The 17,061-nt window shown below is 34.2% G+C and overlaps 1 protein-coding gene across 7 annotated transcripts in view; it reads right to left on the bottom strand.

The window, feature by feature from the left end:
* The window catches only part of LOC132171387 (uncharacterized), a 37,438-nt gene extending 23,670 nt beyond the window's left edge, over nucleotides 1-13,768 (bottom strand). For 2 of the 7 annotated variants that reach the window (XM_088513326.1, XM_088513331.1), the window contains exons 1-5: nucleotides 13,646-13,768; nucleotides 9,788-10,087; nucleotides 9,162-9,707; nucleotides 8,158-8,634; nucleotides 7,872-8,024 (exon numbers count right to left, since the gene is read on the bottom strand). In XM_088513326.1, the coding sequence (XP_088369452.1) occupies nucleotides 7,872-8,024; nucleotides 8,158-8,634; nucleotides 9,162-9,707; nucleotides 9,788-10,076 (1,465 nt within the window). In that variant the 5' untranslated portion in view covers nucleotides 10,077-10,087; nucleotides 13,646-13,768. Of the gene's footprint in view, nucleotides 1-2,670; nucleotides 2,690-7,871; nucleotides 8,025-8,137; nucleotides 8,635-9,161; nucleotides 9,708-9,787; nucleotides 10,088-11,534; nucleotides 11,659-13,645 lie in introns of those variants that run through there. The other 5 variants (XM_088513330.1, XM_088513327.1, XM_088513329.1 and 2 more) reach the window with 5 other exon arrangements.
* Nucleotides 13,769-17,061: the final 3,293 nt, after the last annotated feature.

Raw genomic sequence — 17,061 nt, 5'->3', positions numbered from 1 at the left:
GAAAACCGAGGAGAAGTAACACACTCCTGAACCCAAGAAACAAAATTTTCAGGCATACGAAAACAGCAAAGACTACGAAGAACAAAATCCCAATTGACAGAATCATAAGCCTTCATAAGATCCACCTTCAGTGTACAACGTGCCATTCCACCACTCTAATGATAATTCTTCATAACTTCTTGAGCTAATAACACATTTTCAGCAATACTTCTATTAGGAATAAAAGCTGTTTGGTTTGGACTAATTAAGTCTTCCAAACAAGAAACCAACCGATTCGCCAAAATTTTAGTAATGCACTCGTAGATAAGATTACAACAGGAGATAGGACGACAATCACCCATTTTTGAAGGATTTACTTTCTTCGGAACCAATGTGATAATTGTAGCATTTGCTGCTTTTAGAATCTTTCCAGATTGGAAAAAACTCCTAATAGCAACAATAACAGCCTGACCAACAATAGACCAAGCCTTCTTAGAGAAGTCATCAGGAAAACCATCAGGACCGGGGGCTTTCTCATTTTTCATAGCAAACACAGTAGCCATAATTTCTGCATCAGTAACCCCAGCCCGTAGCATAGCACACTGAATAGTAGTAATTCGCTTAGTAATAAGTTGAGAGACTTGGCTAGCTTTATCTTCATTAAAAACAAGAGACTCAGAACCTAGAAGCTTCTTATAAAAATCAACCGCAACTTGCTTAATTCGATTCTCCTCAACTACTTTATCTCCATTATCATCCCACAAGTGAGTGATTAAATTCCTGGAAGCTTGAATTTTAACTATCTTGAAAAAATAAGAGGAGTTTTGATCCCCCAAATTCAACCATTTAACTTGAGATTGTTGTTTATAATAATCTTCCTCGGCCTTACTAATCGAAAGAAATTCATGAAGACACTCTTTCTCTTTTTTTACACAATCAGCTTGCCCACCATACATTAAAATCTCTCTCTGAGCTTGCTCCAATCTTTCTTTAGCTTGAGCAACCTTTTGATGGATAGCCCCATAACAAACCGAAGTCTTACTCTTCAAAATGCATTTAACAGCCTTCAACCGAGCATACAATCTGAACATAGGAACTCCCTCAGCATATAACTTCCATCTCTCTTCCACCCAATTCAAAAAATCTGTATTCTCAACCCAAAAGCTAAAAAATTTAAAAGGACGAGGACCAAAACTCTTTAACTTACCCACAGTAACCACAGAAGGGGAATGATCTGAAATTCCTGCATCAAGAAATTCAACCAGAGTATTGCCATACGTCCCCATCCAAGCTGTATTTGCAAGCACCCTATCCAATTTCCTGGCCACATAACATGTACCCTCTTGCTTATTACACCAAGTAAAAAAACACCCAGAAAAATTCAGATCAGCAACCTCTAAATTATTTAAAGAGTCTTTAAAATCAATCTCATAAGAATTTAAATGCTCCTAACCCCACTTTTCCTTTGCACACAACACTACATTAAAATCACAACCATTCAACCAGGGAGAAGAAGCTACAAACCAATTTTAACCAAAACCAAAGAATGCCATAATTGCCTTCTCTCAATGTCTTTGTTAGCCCCATACACAAAAGAATGAAACCAAATCAAATCCTCTTGAATAGCAGCAGTTTTACAACTTATCTCCTGAGCACTTTTGCTAACAATATCCACTTTCAAAACATTAGGGTCAAAACAAACCCAAATTCTGTCCAAATGATGATACTCATAGTTGGATATAAATCCCCAACCAGGAAAAATATCTCCCTGAATCTTCACAAACTTATCACATTTTACCTTAGTTTCAATTATACAAATTCGATGAATATGAAGCCTTTTAACCAAACTCCTAATTTCCCTTTGTTTCAAGGAGTCATTGAGGCCTCTAATATTCCAAGTAACGATCTTCATACTGTAGGTGAAAAACCCCTACCCTCATGATCATTCTCCTCATCCAGTTGCGCCTTCCATTTAAGCTCTTTAATTTCAGCTTAGAATGTTCCTTAGACAAAGCATCCTCAATAACTTTTTGAATAGCATTGATTGCTACTCTATTTCTCTGAATTTCTCCTTCCTCAAACCCAACATCCTTCTTATTACGCAATGCCTCAAAAGAATTTGACTAAGCCTTCGTATTAGTATGGTTTACTGGAATTTGCTTTCCAGGACTACCTTTAGAAAAAATACTCCCATCCATATCCCCTTCCTTACGTTTCCTTGTCTGAGGAGCCAAAATCTCCTTCCATTCATTACCTTTAGAACTTTGAACCTGAACAGACAGAATCACTCCCTGAACCTTCGCCTCCACCACTTGGTTCTGTGTTGTACGAGCCTTAGGTACCCAGATTTTCTTTTCCACCTTAGAACAAGAATAAGTTGCATGACCAAAGGACTTGCAATTTTTACATTGAACCAGAATCCACGGATACTCCACCCCAACAGACACCAACTGACCACCAGCCCCTTTAATCACAATTTCCTTAGGGAAAGTAGAATCAAAATGAACTTCCACAAGGACCCTAGCAAAACCAAGACGGGTTTGGTCTCATATAATAGAATCGGCATAGAGAGGCTTCCCAACCCCACTAGCTACATAGCTCAAACAGGTAGGAGTCCAAAATTCTAAGGGAGATGCATCAATTTAATCCAAATCAAAATTGAATTAAGAGACAACTTTAAAATTTGCATACCTGGCTCCCAGCTCCGAAGTATAAGAGGTTTGTTGGAAATATGCCACAAACGAGCAAATAACACTTCATCTCTGGTAGCCTCATCAGCAAATCGGAAGATATACATACCATTATCTAAAAGAAACACCTTCACCTTCCCAAACTGCTTCCAAAGCATATCCACTGCTTTCTTCACACGATAATAAGGAAGAGGCTTATCCAGAAATTGCCTTACTAGACTAGAGCTCCATTTGAAAATCTCTTCCTCAATAACCTTAAATGGCAGCTCAACAACAACCTTCCCATCAATAACCCCCGACTCAAAATACTGCAAAGAAACCCCTGCACTTTCAGACTAAAAAAGCCCACGCCAATCACTTTCAGGTTTGGAAGTCTCTCTAATCTGAATATTACTTTCGGTCAGCCCAGCATCAACTAAACCTGATTTTTGATTTGCTGAAGAAAAAAAATCCAAATTCTCCTACCTCCACAGAATTCCTACAACTCTTTACCCCTTCATTGTCTTCAATTTCTACAACAATCTCCTTATCAACCATCTCTTCAATCTCCTCTTCAAGCGCATCTACACCATCCACAGAAGCTATGACCTCCTCGCTAGATCTACCCACAGATAATGCAGAATCCACTCCCTCCACCACCTTAGCTTCTTCCCCTTCAAACGCCCTCAACTCGTACGCCCTCAAGCCATCCCAGAATAATCAGAGAATCAAAAATCCAACCAAAAACCAGCCAGATCCATTCACGACAGGCTGTTCCGTTGTTCGACGCGCCTCTACACTCTCAAAATCCGCCCTCTGTACAGCCAAACATCCAAAGGATTTCCCTAACTACCTCAGAGCAAAAATCGTCAGCCACGTCAGCAAAATCCCCAACTTTTTTCCGCCACTGGAATAGTAGATTTTTTGTTAATTGATTAGTTTTACTCATACAAATGATTTTAAGTGGATAACTAAGGATTTCTACTTTTATTAATTTACAGGCCGAGATGGAGGAAACCCCATTGCAGATGACGATGATGCTCAAGCGGGAGATGTATGCACTAGAGAGGCCACCAGGTGACTTTTCTACCACTATAGAGTTGTATTTATTTTGGGATTTTATTTCATAATCTGATTGCTTAGTTTTGTAACACACTTGAACACATAGAAGTTTCTAACCTTTCGTTTAAGTTATGAGCTGTGTTTAAGATTAAGGTTGATTTTTAAGCTACAAGAGAATTCGGGGTTGGGCTTGGTTTAGATTAGAAAATACTTGACATGGATATTTTGAATGTTGCAATTTGGTCATGAAGGGATTTTGTAGCACACCCGTGTTTTGAATGCTACAAGTTTCGTTTGGCCAATTGTTTCATTTGGTTTGGTATCCTGCAAATATGTGTGTGACAATGTTTTCAAGCTAATAGCCGAGTATCCTCAACACATTAACTTTTCTAAGTTGTTCGTGATGGGATCACTTTTTGAATACAAACTGTGTTTTCACTTTTATATGAAAACATGATTGTGTTTTGTTGCCTTACTTTCCATGTGTCCAACAGTGCCTTAACTTTTCATATGAGTAGATTACAAGCTAAATGGGGATCGAGGATGCTTTATTGATAACGATGAGTGGTATCAATCCCTTCAACGATGGCTGTTGAAGGGTTAATTGGACATACTTTGGCTGCTTCATTGAATGATCTTCTTGATATTTAGAATGATATGCATGATTGCATGTATTGATTAAATGTTTGGACACGCATTATGTTATGTTTTATGTCTCTGTGTATTCGTGTATTTCTAAGAATGATTATGTTTTTATATTGTATTGAGTACATTTATTGAAACTAGTTTATATGAAAGTAGTTGGAGTTTTATTAGACTTGTGTGATGTTATATTTGCTTTGATTACTTATTCCTATTTTTTTGCTATTAATAAAATAAGTTAAAATCGATTTTTATAAATGACATTAATTTATAGGTCAAAATTCTCGTCATTTTCCTCATAAATGATGAGAACTACAGTATACATTTGTACATCATTTTAGTACGAAACAATGAGTATTTGTTATATTTCTCATTGCTTTCCTTCACAACGAGAATTTTTGGTTCTCGACCTTGGGTTTCACAGTAGATGAAAAATGACAAGAAAAGAACCATTGGTTGTTTTTGTAATTGTTAACGTCATTTAGAGAATGATGCAAAACATGGATTTTTTTTAGTGTTGGTGTTGTACCAAAGGTTCTACAGGGACGCACAAACCTCACAATAAGAGATTTCAAGGTACAAATAGGCGATACAAAGGACAATTATGACCGCTAATATTTATTAATATTATATATTGAATTTCTCATTAGCATGGTTTCGTTTCTATTCTATTCTAAACTGAATTCAATGCTTAGTTCGAGTGTAGACTTCGTCAATTCGAACGAGTCAACAGACGAATGAAGAATGAAAACTGAAATAATGCTCCGTTCTATTGGCTGTTCGAAGTGTCGATCGGAAGATTCCAAAGAGCTTCATCCTAAGTTCTATTCCAAGTTTTGTTCTAACGAAAGACTTCTAACATTGACCCAGATGGAGTAAAACATTCATAGCTTTGATTCTGAAATTTGATGAAGTTAAACTTGGTGAAGTTGGAAAGCTAATTCAAATTGAGATAATTTTGTATTTCATGAAAAGTTTCCAATTCGAATGTTCAGGGGGTCAAAACGATCTGTAAACAAAAGACTGAAAAAGCTGAATTGTTGGAAGTTGCTCCAGGATTATTGGACCACCGACTTTCTGGTTTTAGGTGTACTTTCACAAGTCTATTTATGGGCTTTTAGAGCACATATTTTGTAGGGATTGGAAGCATTATTGCCAAAGAAAAAAAAAAAAGTTTTTTCTACCATGTGCTAAGAGAGAAAGTTCAGGTTTTTGTGCTGTCAATTGCTCCTCTCTTATAGTCTTTGTTGTAAATCACCTTTCATCAACAACAATAGAAGCCTATTGGCGTTCCTGTAAAGGAGGTCAAATAGAAGTATTGTCCAAATGTTCTAGGAAAACTACTGTGATCCTGAGCAAGCGTGTCACTTGTCTAATACAAGGGTGTAAACTACGTACAAAGGTTTTATAAGTGTAAACAACTTGTAATTTCTAATTTTTCTGTAGTGGATTGATTTTCTCGTTTTGGCTACCTCTGAGTAGTTTGACTTTTGAAGAGTTTTTCAAAAGCTTTCAACTTCGTCACCAAAAGCCATTTTAGCCCCCAAAAACAATTTGGGCCTCCAAAACAATCGATTTTTGACCCAATAAAAATGCCCATAGTTAGCCGATTAACCGAACAATTTTAACCGAAATATTTGTTTAACCGAAACTTTCGAAATAAATCATTATCGAGATGTAATCGGTAAATTAACTGATTTAACTGACAATTTCGATTAACCGAAACAAAAACGGCTTTACCGAACCGAACCAATACCTACCCCTTATTGCAATATTACAATTCATATCAATATTTTCTTTCTGTATTCCACTATATTTTTACTCCGATTATTATTGTCAAATGTACTACTTGGAGTTAATTACAAGTTAATTACATTTTGAACACTACAAGTAACACTTTAAGTTACTTACCATAATAACAGGATAGTCGGATGATCAACCCTCCATATAGGCTCGCTAACTGACTCTCCATAATAGATTGTTGGCTGGGTTATCGGTTCTCTATATCGGTTGGGTGACCGACCCTCCATGATAGAATATCAATTCCGTCTTGGGCCCTCATGATAATATACCGGCTGGGTTGTGGGCCTTCTATGACAAAATATGATACGGCCATTGGTGGAGATCTTGTGGCCCTCTTTTGTTAACATTTCATACCAAAATTGTAGTCCAACCTTAGTTGGCCACCTCCAATAGAAAGGGGAAGTGAAAGAATAAGTGATCAAACTTACCTTTCTCCCCAATAGAGATTACCAAATAATTTGCTACGTTTTTTCAAAACTTAAAAAGTTGCGATGTGTGGTTTTAATGTATTAGCCCATTTAGTTAACCTCTACCATTAAACTTTTTACGTTAACTTACATATTTAACATGTATAATGTCCATTATACCCCATAAAATCTATAAAAATACAACTATGCCCTTATAGTTTTGTTTTAAAAAAACTAAAATAAAAAATTCTGGAAAGGAGTAATTTTTCAATTTTTTTTTTTTTTTAGCTTAATATTTTATTTCTTGACAGGTAGTTTTGTCAATTTTCTCCTCATTTAGGATTTAACAAAAATTTCTAATGGCGGTAACTAAAAGGGGTGATAAATTAAAACTCCACATTACAATTTTTTAATACCAATTGCTTGTTAGTTCGGATGGCTTAAGTATAGTTTTTCCTTTAATTTTTAGTTTACTCGATTACACGATGGATTTTATAATTTTATTTGCATTCTCTAAATGTCTATGGATTAATTTATTTCTATTTTATATTATATTATTATTAAGGTTGTTCAAATATCAAATATGTACTGAAAATAGTAGGGATATTTCATCTAAAAAAAGGAAGAAAAAAAAAAGGGAGAAGAAGGAAATAATTGCGGGTGGGCATCGCATTGTATTTTTTGGCTCGACATTTCCATACAATACGCCAAGATTTCATCATTTAAAACATGGGTTTGGTTACGCTATTAAGTGTAGCTAAAAAAAAATTGAAAATTACTTGGCCACATTATATATATTACTTATGCGAAACACACAATTTTTTCATTTGTTTATTCTTTCAAGATTATGTTAAAATACTTAGATAGTGTCTATTTTTTTAAATAGACATTATTTTTTTTAATCTTTACTTGAAAGGTTGAGAGTAATAATAACAAATAATTATGTTGTTATAATTGTTGTGTTACATTTGGTATCACTTCTTTTGTATGTATAAAAATATGAAATTATTATTAGAGTGTATGAACTTATAGTTCGGAGTTAAATTTATTTATGCAGATATTTGTTTTTTTTAAGGAATGTATGTTCATATTTCAATTGATAGGAATCACTTGCTAAAGTATTAGGTAGCTTACTCCTTCACTTGGAAAGAAAAAGAATTGAAGAAGATCTGATTTGGGAATCCATTATTGGATGATGTTATATATAATCTTTATAGAAATTATATCCAACCTAGCTAGCAAGCCGTGTGCATAAAACCAGAAAGAAATTTAATGAGAAGCAATAAGAGAAAAAGAGATTGGTACTAACAGTAGCTGTAGATCCATCGTTTCCAAAACACGAGCCCATCTCCACTCCGGAATGCATTTGGCATATCGGCCAGAGCATACAAAGGGGACGAACCATCTCTCTCAAGAGCAAGAGCCAAACGTGGACACTGTTCAATTAAATCCAAAGCAATATCTGTTGTGTTGTGCCAGCAGCGTCGAGAAAACATTGAACGAAAAGGGAATTAATTATATATATTGCGAACAAATCATAGAAATACCGAACCATGCATGGATTATTAGACTTACCCGAAGAAGTTCATTCTTACCTAAACTTCGGTTATATATAGCTCGGTAACAAAGTGTAGCGCCGTGGAAGCCACTTTCTGGCGTTAGATGTTCCAGCGGGGTTAGAGAATAGAAATATCTAGCCAATTCTGTTTCCCCATTGAAAAGAGCCTTACTAACTGGAATATCTTGATTCGAATCTTTAATGCGGAGCAAGTTGTTGTTCTTTCTAACCATGCATACAGCCATCCTGTAGTTTCCAGAATTAATTATTTGAACCAGAGCTGTGTTACCAAAGATATCTTGTATTGGCAAGACTTCCTCGGACATTAAATCCACCAACTTCACCACTATATTCTCATGCCCAGCCTCAACAGCTAAGTGAAGAGCTGTCTCGTCCAAACTTGTGATTTTTGCAGCCGCTGCATCCGGTTGGCGCTTAAGGAACTCCTCTGCAGTGTTCCAATCACCACTTTCCATAGCCTTCTTTAAGGCCTCATACTGAACATATTCGATGCCTGCAAAGTTTTTTTTTCTTTCGTTTTCAAGGAATGATAGTGAAATGAAGGCATTCTGACATCAATATGACAACAATGACTATCGGATGTTCTTTTCTTTCCATTTTAAATTTCAATATTAACTTAACATGTAAAGGCCATTAGAATTAGCACCAATAAGAAGCATGCCAAGTCAAGACAAGTGAGATACCTGCCTAAAACTTCTTTATAACATCAGAAACTTGGAAGGAAAAAATCTTCCTCTTTGTGTGTGTTTGTGTATGCATATATATTGTGCACCATCAACAAACTATTGGATTTTTTACGTAGTTGTCATATCAAACTAAATTGATGGTTGAATTGAAAAAAATCATGTAAGCTGACTAATTTTTGGTTAGATAGTTTACTATACCCTGCAATAAAACCAATTAGAATCCATTGAACTACTGCTTTTCCAAAAATAAAAAGTATTTTTGATTTTTCTCTTAATCTTATTATACATTAAGAATGTTTTAGCATATATATGCACCGATGAGAGAGAGAGAGACCTGAGTTGAACTTTTTTCCCAACGTATCCCAAGCGACTTTTGCTGAACTAATCTCAATAATCTCAGAAAATGAGTCTGGTCCACATGAAATTTGGATTACATGTAAGGCCATGGAATTCTTCTTACTCCAAGCCTTAAAAACAGCTTCATCATCTTCTTGCTTTGGAGGTTGGGTGGTTGCTTCAATTATTTCCCAAAGATGATGGGCCATCAAATAGGTTCTTACCTGAACACTCCAATCTACATAATTAAAATTATGTTTCTCAAGAACAGGAAGAAACCTTTTTGCCAACCTATCCCAAGCGACTTTTGCGGAACCAATCCCAATAATCTCAGAAAATGAGTCCGCTCCACATGAAATATGGATTATATGTAAGGCCATGGAATCCTTCTTACTCCAATCCTTAAAAGCGGCTTCATCATCTTCTTGCCTTGGAGGTTGGGTTGTTGCTTCAATTATTTCCCAAAGATGATGGGCCATCAAATAGTTTTTTACCCGAACACTCCAATCCACATAATTATCTTTCTTAAGAACTTGAAGAATAACTGCACTCAAAAGCAAGCTTTGTTTGAGCATGGATGTGCATTTTTGAGAGAGAGAGAGAGAGAGAGAGAGAGAGAGAGACCTGCCAAAGTATTCCATGCAATTTTAGCCGAACTAATCTTCCTAATCATAGACAATACGTCCGGCCCGCATGAAACTTGGAGCACATGTAAAGCCGTGGAATTCTTCTCACTCCAAGCCTTGAAAGCAGCTTCATCATCTGCTAGCTTAGGAGGTTCAGTAGTTTCTTCAATTATTTCCCAAAGATCTTGAGCCATTAAATAGGTTTTTACCCGAGAACTCCAAACCACGTAATTATCTTTGTCAAGAACTTCAAGAACAGCTGCACTCAAGCCATCCTTTATTTCCATGTTAAATCTGTCTTTATATATCAGTATAAATGGTGTTAGAAGCACCTTAATGAAAGACAATAAAAGGAGGATGGGCTACCTACAGTAATAATAGGAATTTCTTATTCATAACAAAAGAAAAAAAAAAAAGGAATTCCTTGATGGACTTCCCTAATCCCCTTGAAGACTATTAACTGATGTTTAAGCATTAATTTGGTACTTCTTTCTAATAAATATTGAGTAATGTTGTGTGCAAGACTCTTATCCCCAAATTAATTTGTCTTTTTAAATTATTGTTTGATCAAAATTCAATACATTACTCATGATTATTTATTGGCCAGGAAAACCCAACAACCGAAATACACGGTCACCTACTATATGTCCATTTGGGTATGAGAGAAAAACGAAAATTCAGCATTTACTTTGAAATAAATTCAAATTCTAAGAATTATGAAAACAAAAATTGCTTAAAAATACAAAGGAATCAATAAAGATTTTTTTTTATTGGGTAAGTGAATCAAATGAAGAGCACAAGAACACGGGCTGCACTTTTGGAATTAGAAGTTCTGCTTGTCAAATGTGGCATTGAATTCATCTGCTTTTATGGTTATGGTTGGTGGTACAATTAATCAGCATAAGGCTGAAGCTTAAAACCTATTTAATATAAAAGACTCAATCAAGCAGCCCAATATGTGGTGATAACCAAGTAGCTCTAAGTATGCCAAATGACAAGCTTTCAGGAAGCATATTCAGCAAGCCCCTCACTTTAAAAATGGAGACCCTCTACAAAAATTAAAAAAAAAGCTTAGGTATCACGCTGTGATCTGCCTACCAAAAAAAATTTCTCTATTCATTTTGTTCTGTTAAATACAGTATTAACTTAAGCATCGGAGTAAGTAACTATTTTTTCTATTTTACAGAAGTTCTGTTGCCGGCCCGGCAGTCTAAAAAATTGCTCTAACAAAATTCAATGATGGAGCTAGGGTGTCTAGAAGGGGCAAGTGACCTCTATAGCCCGCCTAACAATTTCGGCTCTCCCCTCACTTAATTGGCTTAGAATGGCTACTGAAAATTGTAGACTTTGTTGGATCATGTTGAGGACGTTGAGGCTTCTTCTATATGTTTGTATTTATAAGATAATTATTTCAAAAACTCCACAAAACTTTATACATGGAATTTCTGACATCCAAATTTAAGTTCAAATTACATGAAAAAACTATATCATTGTAAAATTGTATCAACATTTTCAATCTCATATCACCTACCATGACTCTTCACACTTCACACTAAAAGTATATCACAGTTAACATGGTGAAATAGAATAGAAGGAATATCAGTTAAGGTAAAAGATAGTAGGAATTCCTTCATGGACTTCTCTAAACTACTTTTAGACTATTAATTTAGAGGTTAGGGAAAACAAAAACCAAAAAAGTCAACGTCTATATTAGAAAACCAAAGAAACGAGGAAAAATAAATCACATTTGGCTACATGTAATACGGGTTTGCAGCCTTAATCCTAACAAGTTGTCATGCGTCCCAAGAGATAGCTCAATCGGCTGGAGATCACACCTTATAAAGCGGAGGTCACTAGTTCGAATCCCTCCTCCCCCTCTTGTATCGACATGTCAAAAAAAAAAAAAAAAAAGTTGTCAAGCGGATTAATTTAATTCACCTATCTATAAGGTTGAGTGATCCTGAAATTAGTTTCCAAAATATAAATTTCAATCTAAGTGATTTCCAGAATTCCAAGATGAATAAATTAAGGATTTAAGTTTTCTATTTTTTGGTTGAGTCAAGGAAATTACTTCTATTCTCGAGGAGGGTGGGCCATTATGAATTTTATTAAAAAAATTTACATCTTTCATGTAATTTATTTTATAAATGTAACACCCCAATTTAATACTTGACAATTATTTTAAATAATCATTGGCTTAAAACCACGAGAATTTTTAATTGATCTTAAATTTTATATATAAAAATTTCCCTAATACGCATATATAAATAAAAGTGTTTTTTAACATGTGTTTTATAATTATTATCCTTAGGGTTTCTTCAACCAACAATCGACCGGTCCTAGAATGATTGATTGATACACGTGTGTTGAAGCTAATATTTAGTCCCATTCAAACTCAGCTACTAAAGATGATGTTGAAGCTAAAGTCAATGTTAAGATGGCAGTAATTAACATGAAGAGCTCAAAGGTTGTGAAATTCAAATACTTGACGTTATTGCCATCTTATTATTGACTATATATGGCTTCAACATTATTCCTAAGAGCTGAGTTTGAGTGGGACTGAATATTAGCGAGCTTCAACAACTTGGCACATAACGATTAATGGATGCTTTTCAATGATCAATAGGTGCCCACTTGCATGATTTTTAACAACTTTTCCCGCACATGATTCATGTGAATGGTCTTATTTAAGGATTTAGGATAAACGATAGGTCCCATTTCACATTTTTCCCATAAACCTAAACCTAGAGAGAGAGAGAGAGAGAGAGAACCACCTTGGAGATATTTCTCCTAAGGGCTTGGAGAAGCTCTCACCCTGAGGTAAGGAGGCTTAACCCAACTCTCAATCTTGATTTATTATGCATGTTTTACACTGGTTTTCGTACTTAATCATGCTTAGTCGTGTATCATTTCACAAGAGTTAAAAGTTGACATTTTTATTAAAGGAAAGTTTGATTCTTACATGTAAAGCATGTACTTTAAAGATACATTTCCTTTTTCCGTCAAAATAATATGCATTCATCTTTCAACACTTTAAAGCAGTTTTCCTTGATTGTTTAGCATTGGATTATGATGATAATGAGAATAAAGTTAGGATCTATATATAAGTGAAGTTTTTTCAAAAAGAAAACTGCAAAACAATAGAGGAAAGTAAATGTTTAACGTGGTCTCTTTTTTACTTAACACACACAAAAATAAAAAATAAAAAATAAAAACACTAATCGTTCTAAGCATCGATCTTGCGTAGATCCAAATGTGCTTCTTTCTTTCTTTTTCTCTGATTTTTTTTATTTTATTTCCTCTTTGTTTGGCATGTATCAAAAGATGTTTTATTTATAGAAGTGCTATAAAAACAATGAAATTCATAAAAAGCTGTACCGAATTTTCATACAAATAAATTAGGACTCTTTTATGAAAATATGTTTACCGAACAGAGCTCCATTCCTTGTGCATCACTAAGCATGTGCATGATCAATAGGTCTTTCTATTTTGTTTTACTAATAAATATGATTGATGTAAGAAATTTTCTTCAAAAGTTTCATATTTAGTAATGATTTTCTTAGAATCGTGCACTGCATGTCTCATAATTGATTAATTTTGAAGGCATATATACTTGATTAATTAGAAACAAAAAAATTATTAGATAAATGATTTCAATTATTTTCTTCATGCTCCGCTAAAGATCATGACAACCTCGTAAAGAAAAAAGCACATGTGCCATATCCATTTTCATACAACTTAAGGACATTTTATTGAAATCACACTCTCTGTGCCTCTAATACCTGAGTACTCACACCCAGATTTGATGCAAAAAGCAAAAGATGATGCAAAAGATGATAATGAGGTAATTACTTACAGTTACGGTGCTAGACGGGGGCTGTCTTCCAACACCACGGCTCCTAAATCTCACTTGTGCAGTAGACGAACTTGAATAAACGACTGGATATAAAAGATGAAACGACTGGATAAGACTAAGACAGCTAGCAACTCCGTCGTTATTAAGCGCGACTTGCTTCTTACAGTATTCAATGCAGATTTGACACCCATCACAATTTTGACAGTTGGCGTGGCGATATAGGAGTTAAACAAATGAGTTAACAGTTTCAACTGTTTCACCAATATCCTCTTCAAGTATTGCAAATAATTCTTGAATTAATGAATGGACACAAATAATTCGTTTTGATATTTACTGCTACCGACGCATTCATTGCCATGTTAGTTTCAGGAGAAGTGCAACGGAGCAACAATTTTTTTTTATTTTACGGAGCATTTATACTCGGTTTAATAAATATTTCGTTAAATTTTAGCTAATTATTTACTTTTTTAAAACACGTATATTCGACTTAATAGTTTACCTATCAACTTTTTTTTTTTTTATTTAAAAAATTATTTATTTGTCTACCCTTTTTATTAAAAAAAAAAATTGAATTTCCTTTTTATTATTATTAGGTATGGATAGTTGAGTTACAATGCTCAATAAATTTGTTATGTAACTGTTCAACAAACTTTTGGCCACTTTGACTAGCAGGATGTAAAGCCCTTTTTGCGACATGGCTTGTGCCAATGTAAATGCTCATCACCTTTACGAACTTATAAAGGTGATGGAGAGAGAAAGTGTGAGAAATAATATAAAAACACAAAAAAATAGAATAGAGAAATAATTTTGTTCTCTAAATGTAAGAAAAAGTTTGACGAGCCTTAAAATGAAAAGGGGAATAGAGAGTTTGCTTTTTATAGAATTTAACCAAATTTTAACAAAAAGTGAATTGTAGAGAGCTTGTTGAAGATGCTCACCTTCGTAATTTTCTTTTCTTCCTTTCCCCGAATTAAATAATTTTTATTTTTTTATTTTAAAAAAAAAAAAAAAAAAAAAACTATTCTTCTTCTCTCCGATGGCTGCATCAAACTCCACCTCCGTAGTCTTCTACCCACCCAATTTTGACCAACTAATTTTAGTGAAATTAAATGGGACAAATTATTTAAATTAATTTTTTTCAAATTGAACCAATTTTACATAGTAATGATCTTTTCAATTTTGTGAATGGTAGTGAACCATGCCTAGTAAAATTCTTGCCAAATTCTCCTCCACATTGAATCTTTAATTATTATGTGCTTTGCCACATTTCCTGTGAAAGTTCTTTCTACTTTGTTTGGACTGCATTGGCAACTGGATTTGCGTCATAATCCCCTCAATAATTCATCACCTTAAATGACAGTTGGATAATTTCATCAAGGTGGTCAGTGTGCAGTAGTGGTCACCGGTAGACAAACTTAGAAGAAACGAAAGGATAAGCCTAAGAGCACGTATAGGATCGAGTTTGAAAAATAGAGTTTTTAAGTTAAAAAAATTTTTTAGGCAAAAGCTTCATTTTTAAACTTTTGTCAAAAGTATATTTTGTCTATTTTTAAGCCTTTTGGACCCTTAAAAGCGCATTTAATTTTTTTACTAAACAAGTATTTTTTTCTTTAAACATGTTTTTAGAGAGTTAAAAGTACTTTCACACCCTTCAAACGCGGGATCCCAAATATGCTCTAAGCGCAGACTGTTTCGCTGTAATTAGCGGCACTTGCTTCTTAGCATTTAATACGGATTTGACAATACTACATAATAATCCAACATCCATACTACATTGTACAGTCGCCGAGATAGCTAGCAGGTTACCAAGTTTTGAGTTGGAAAAGGGTTGCATAGGCCCAATCGTAGAACTAAAATAAGAGGAATTAATGCTAAGTTTATAAATAAATTGTCATCTTTTGATGTGTCTAGACCAAGTCAAGCAGCCTTTTCTACTTTTATTTTTATGTTTATAAGTAATTAAGATATTATTACACATGCATTTAAAAATCGTGATAATTTTATAGATATCATTAACAATGTTGAGGATGAGGACAGGAAGCTTCAATTTTTGGGAATGGCTGACTTACTATATTCAATTTTAGTATGTTGGTGTTTCTGTGACACAATTTAGATGTAGTTAATATGTTTCTATAATGACAATTTCCTAAGCATTTTATATAATGTGAAGTTTAGTTAGTGTAAGACAGCTAGCTTTCACGCCTAGCTAACAACCAGTTCGTCATTATTCAATATAGATTTGACAATTCTCGAACGAAATTAATGGATATAAATAAAGAATCCAACGCCCATAGTACATATTACAGTTGGTGTGGTAGGTGTCTCGTAATAATAAGAACTGAGAAATTTAATTGTACTATTAATTTTTACAATTATTTTGTTCAACTACCGAGCAGGCTGCAATGTTTCCTTCGTCACATGCCATATACCGTGTACGTGCCACTATTTAACACAGTCTGACCCTTTTTTTTTTTTTTTATAATTTTTTTTAAAGCGTCTGACCCTTATTGGGTATATATATATATATATTTCTGTATTCTTTTGAATTGTTTTGAAAATTGTGAATATCCAGAAAAAAATTAAAATAATGTTTCGATGTTTTAGAGACTAAAAACCTAAGTTAATAATATATGTTTGAAAAAATATATTAAATTTAATGTAATTGGAAAAACTAAAATAATAATTGAAAAATAATAAAAACTAAAAACCTAAAACTGAAAGTAAAAAAATAGAAGGGCTTGTTTCCGAACAACCCCATGCATTTGGGGTGGTTCGGCTATCCCTAGGACTTATAGGGGGTGGACCAAATCTGATGGGGCGGCCGATTCACTTCTAGATAGTGTAGACACTTGGGATGGTCTAACCACCACCTCAACGTCTTTTTTTTCTTTTTTCTTTGGATTGTTTTTTCTTTTTCTTATTTTTTCTTTTTTATTTTTTCAAGTTCAGTTAATAAAAAAAAAAAAAAAAAGGTTTGTTCAAACCTATATTATAAAAAAATAAAATAAAATAAAAAGTTTAACAAAAAATATGGTTTTTTTTACCTCTTAATCCATTTTAAGCCATGTGTTATGCTTCCTTTTTGTTTTGGGGAAAATATGCTCTAGCCCCAAACTATTACCAATTTTACAATTACAACTTCAAAATTTAAAATGTGACATCAAGGCCTCACGTACAGAGCCATTGAGTGTCAAATTAAACACCTTTTTTTTTTTTTTTTTCTTTTTTCTTCTCAAAAACACCTTTGAAGTTTGCTAAATGCACAGCTTTTTGAGGAGGAACGTGGCACACTCTTTGGGTGATGTTGTGGTGTCCAAGCATGTGTCGGGCCTTCACACAAGAACAAACAATAGGATAAGAGTCCTCGGTGGTGCTCCGGCAGGAATACTCCGATACCTAAGTCAGTGATCTGAGAG

This window comes from Corylus avellana, chromosome 2 (assembly GCF_965113065.1).
Source record: "Corylus avellana chromosome 2, dhCorAvel1.hap1.2, whole genome shotgun sequence".
Lineage (NCBI taxonomy): Eukaryota > Viridiplantae > Streptophyta > Magnoliopsida > Fagales > Betulaceae > Corylus > Corylus avellana.
This window is presented reverse-complemented; position numbering and strand designations above follow the sequence as displayed.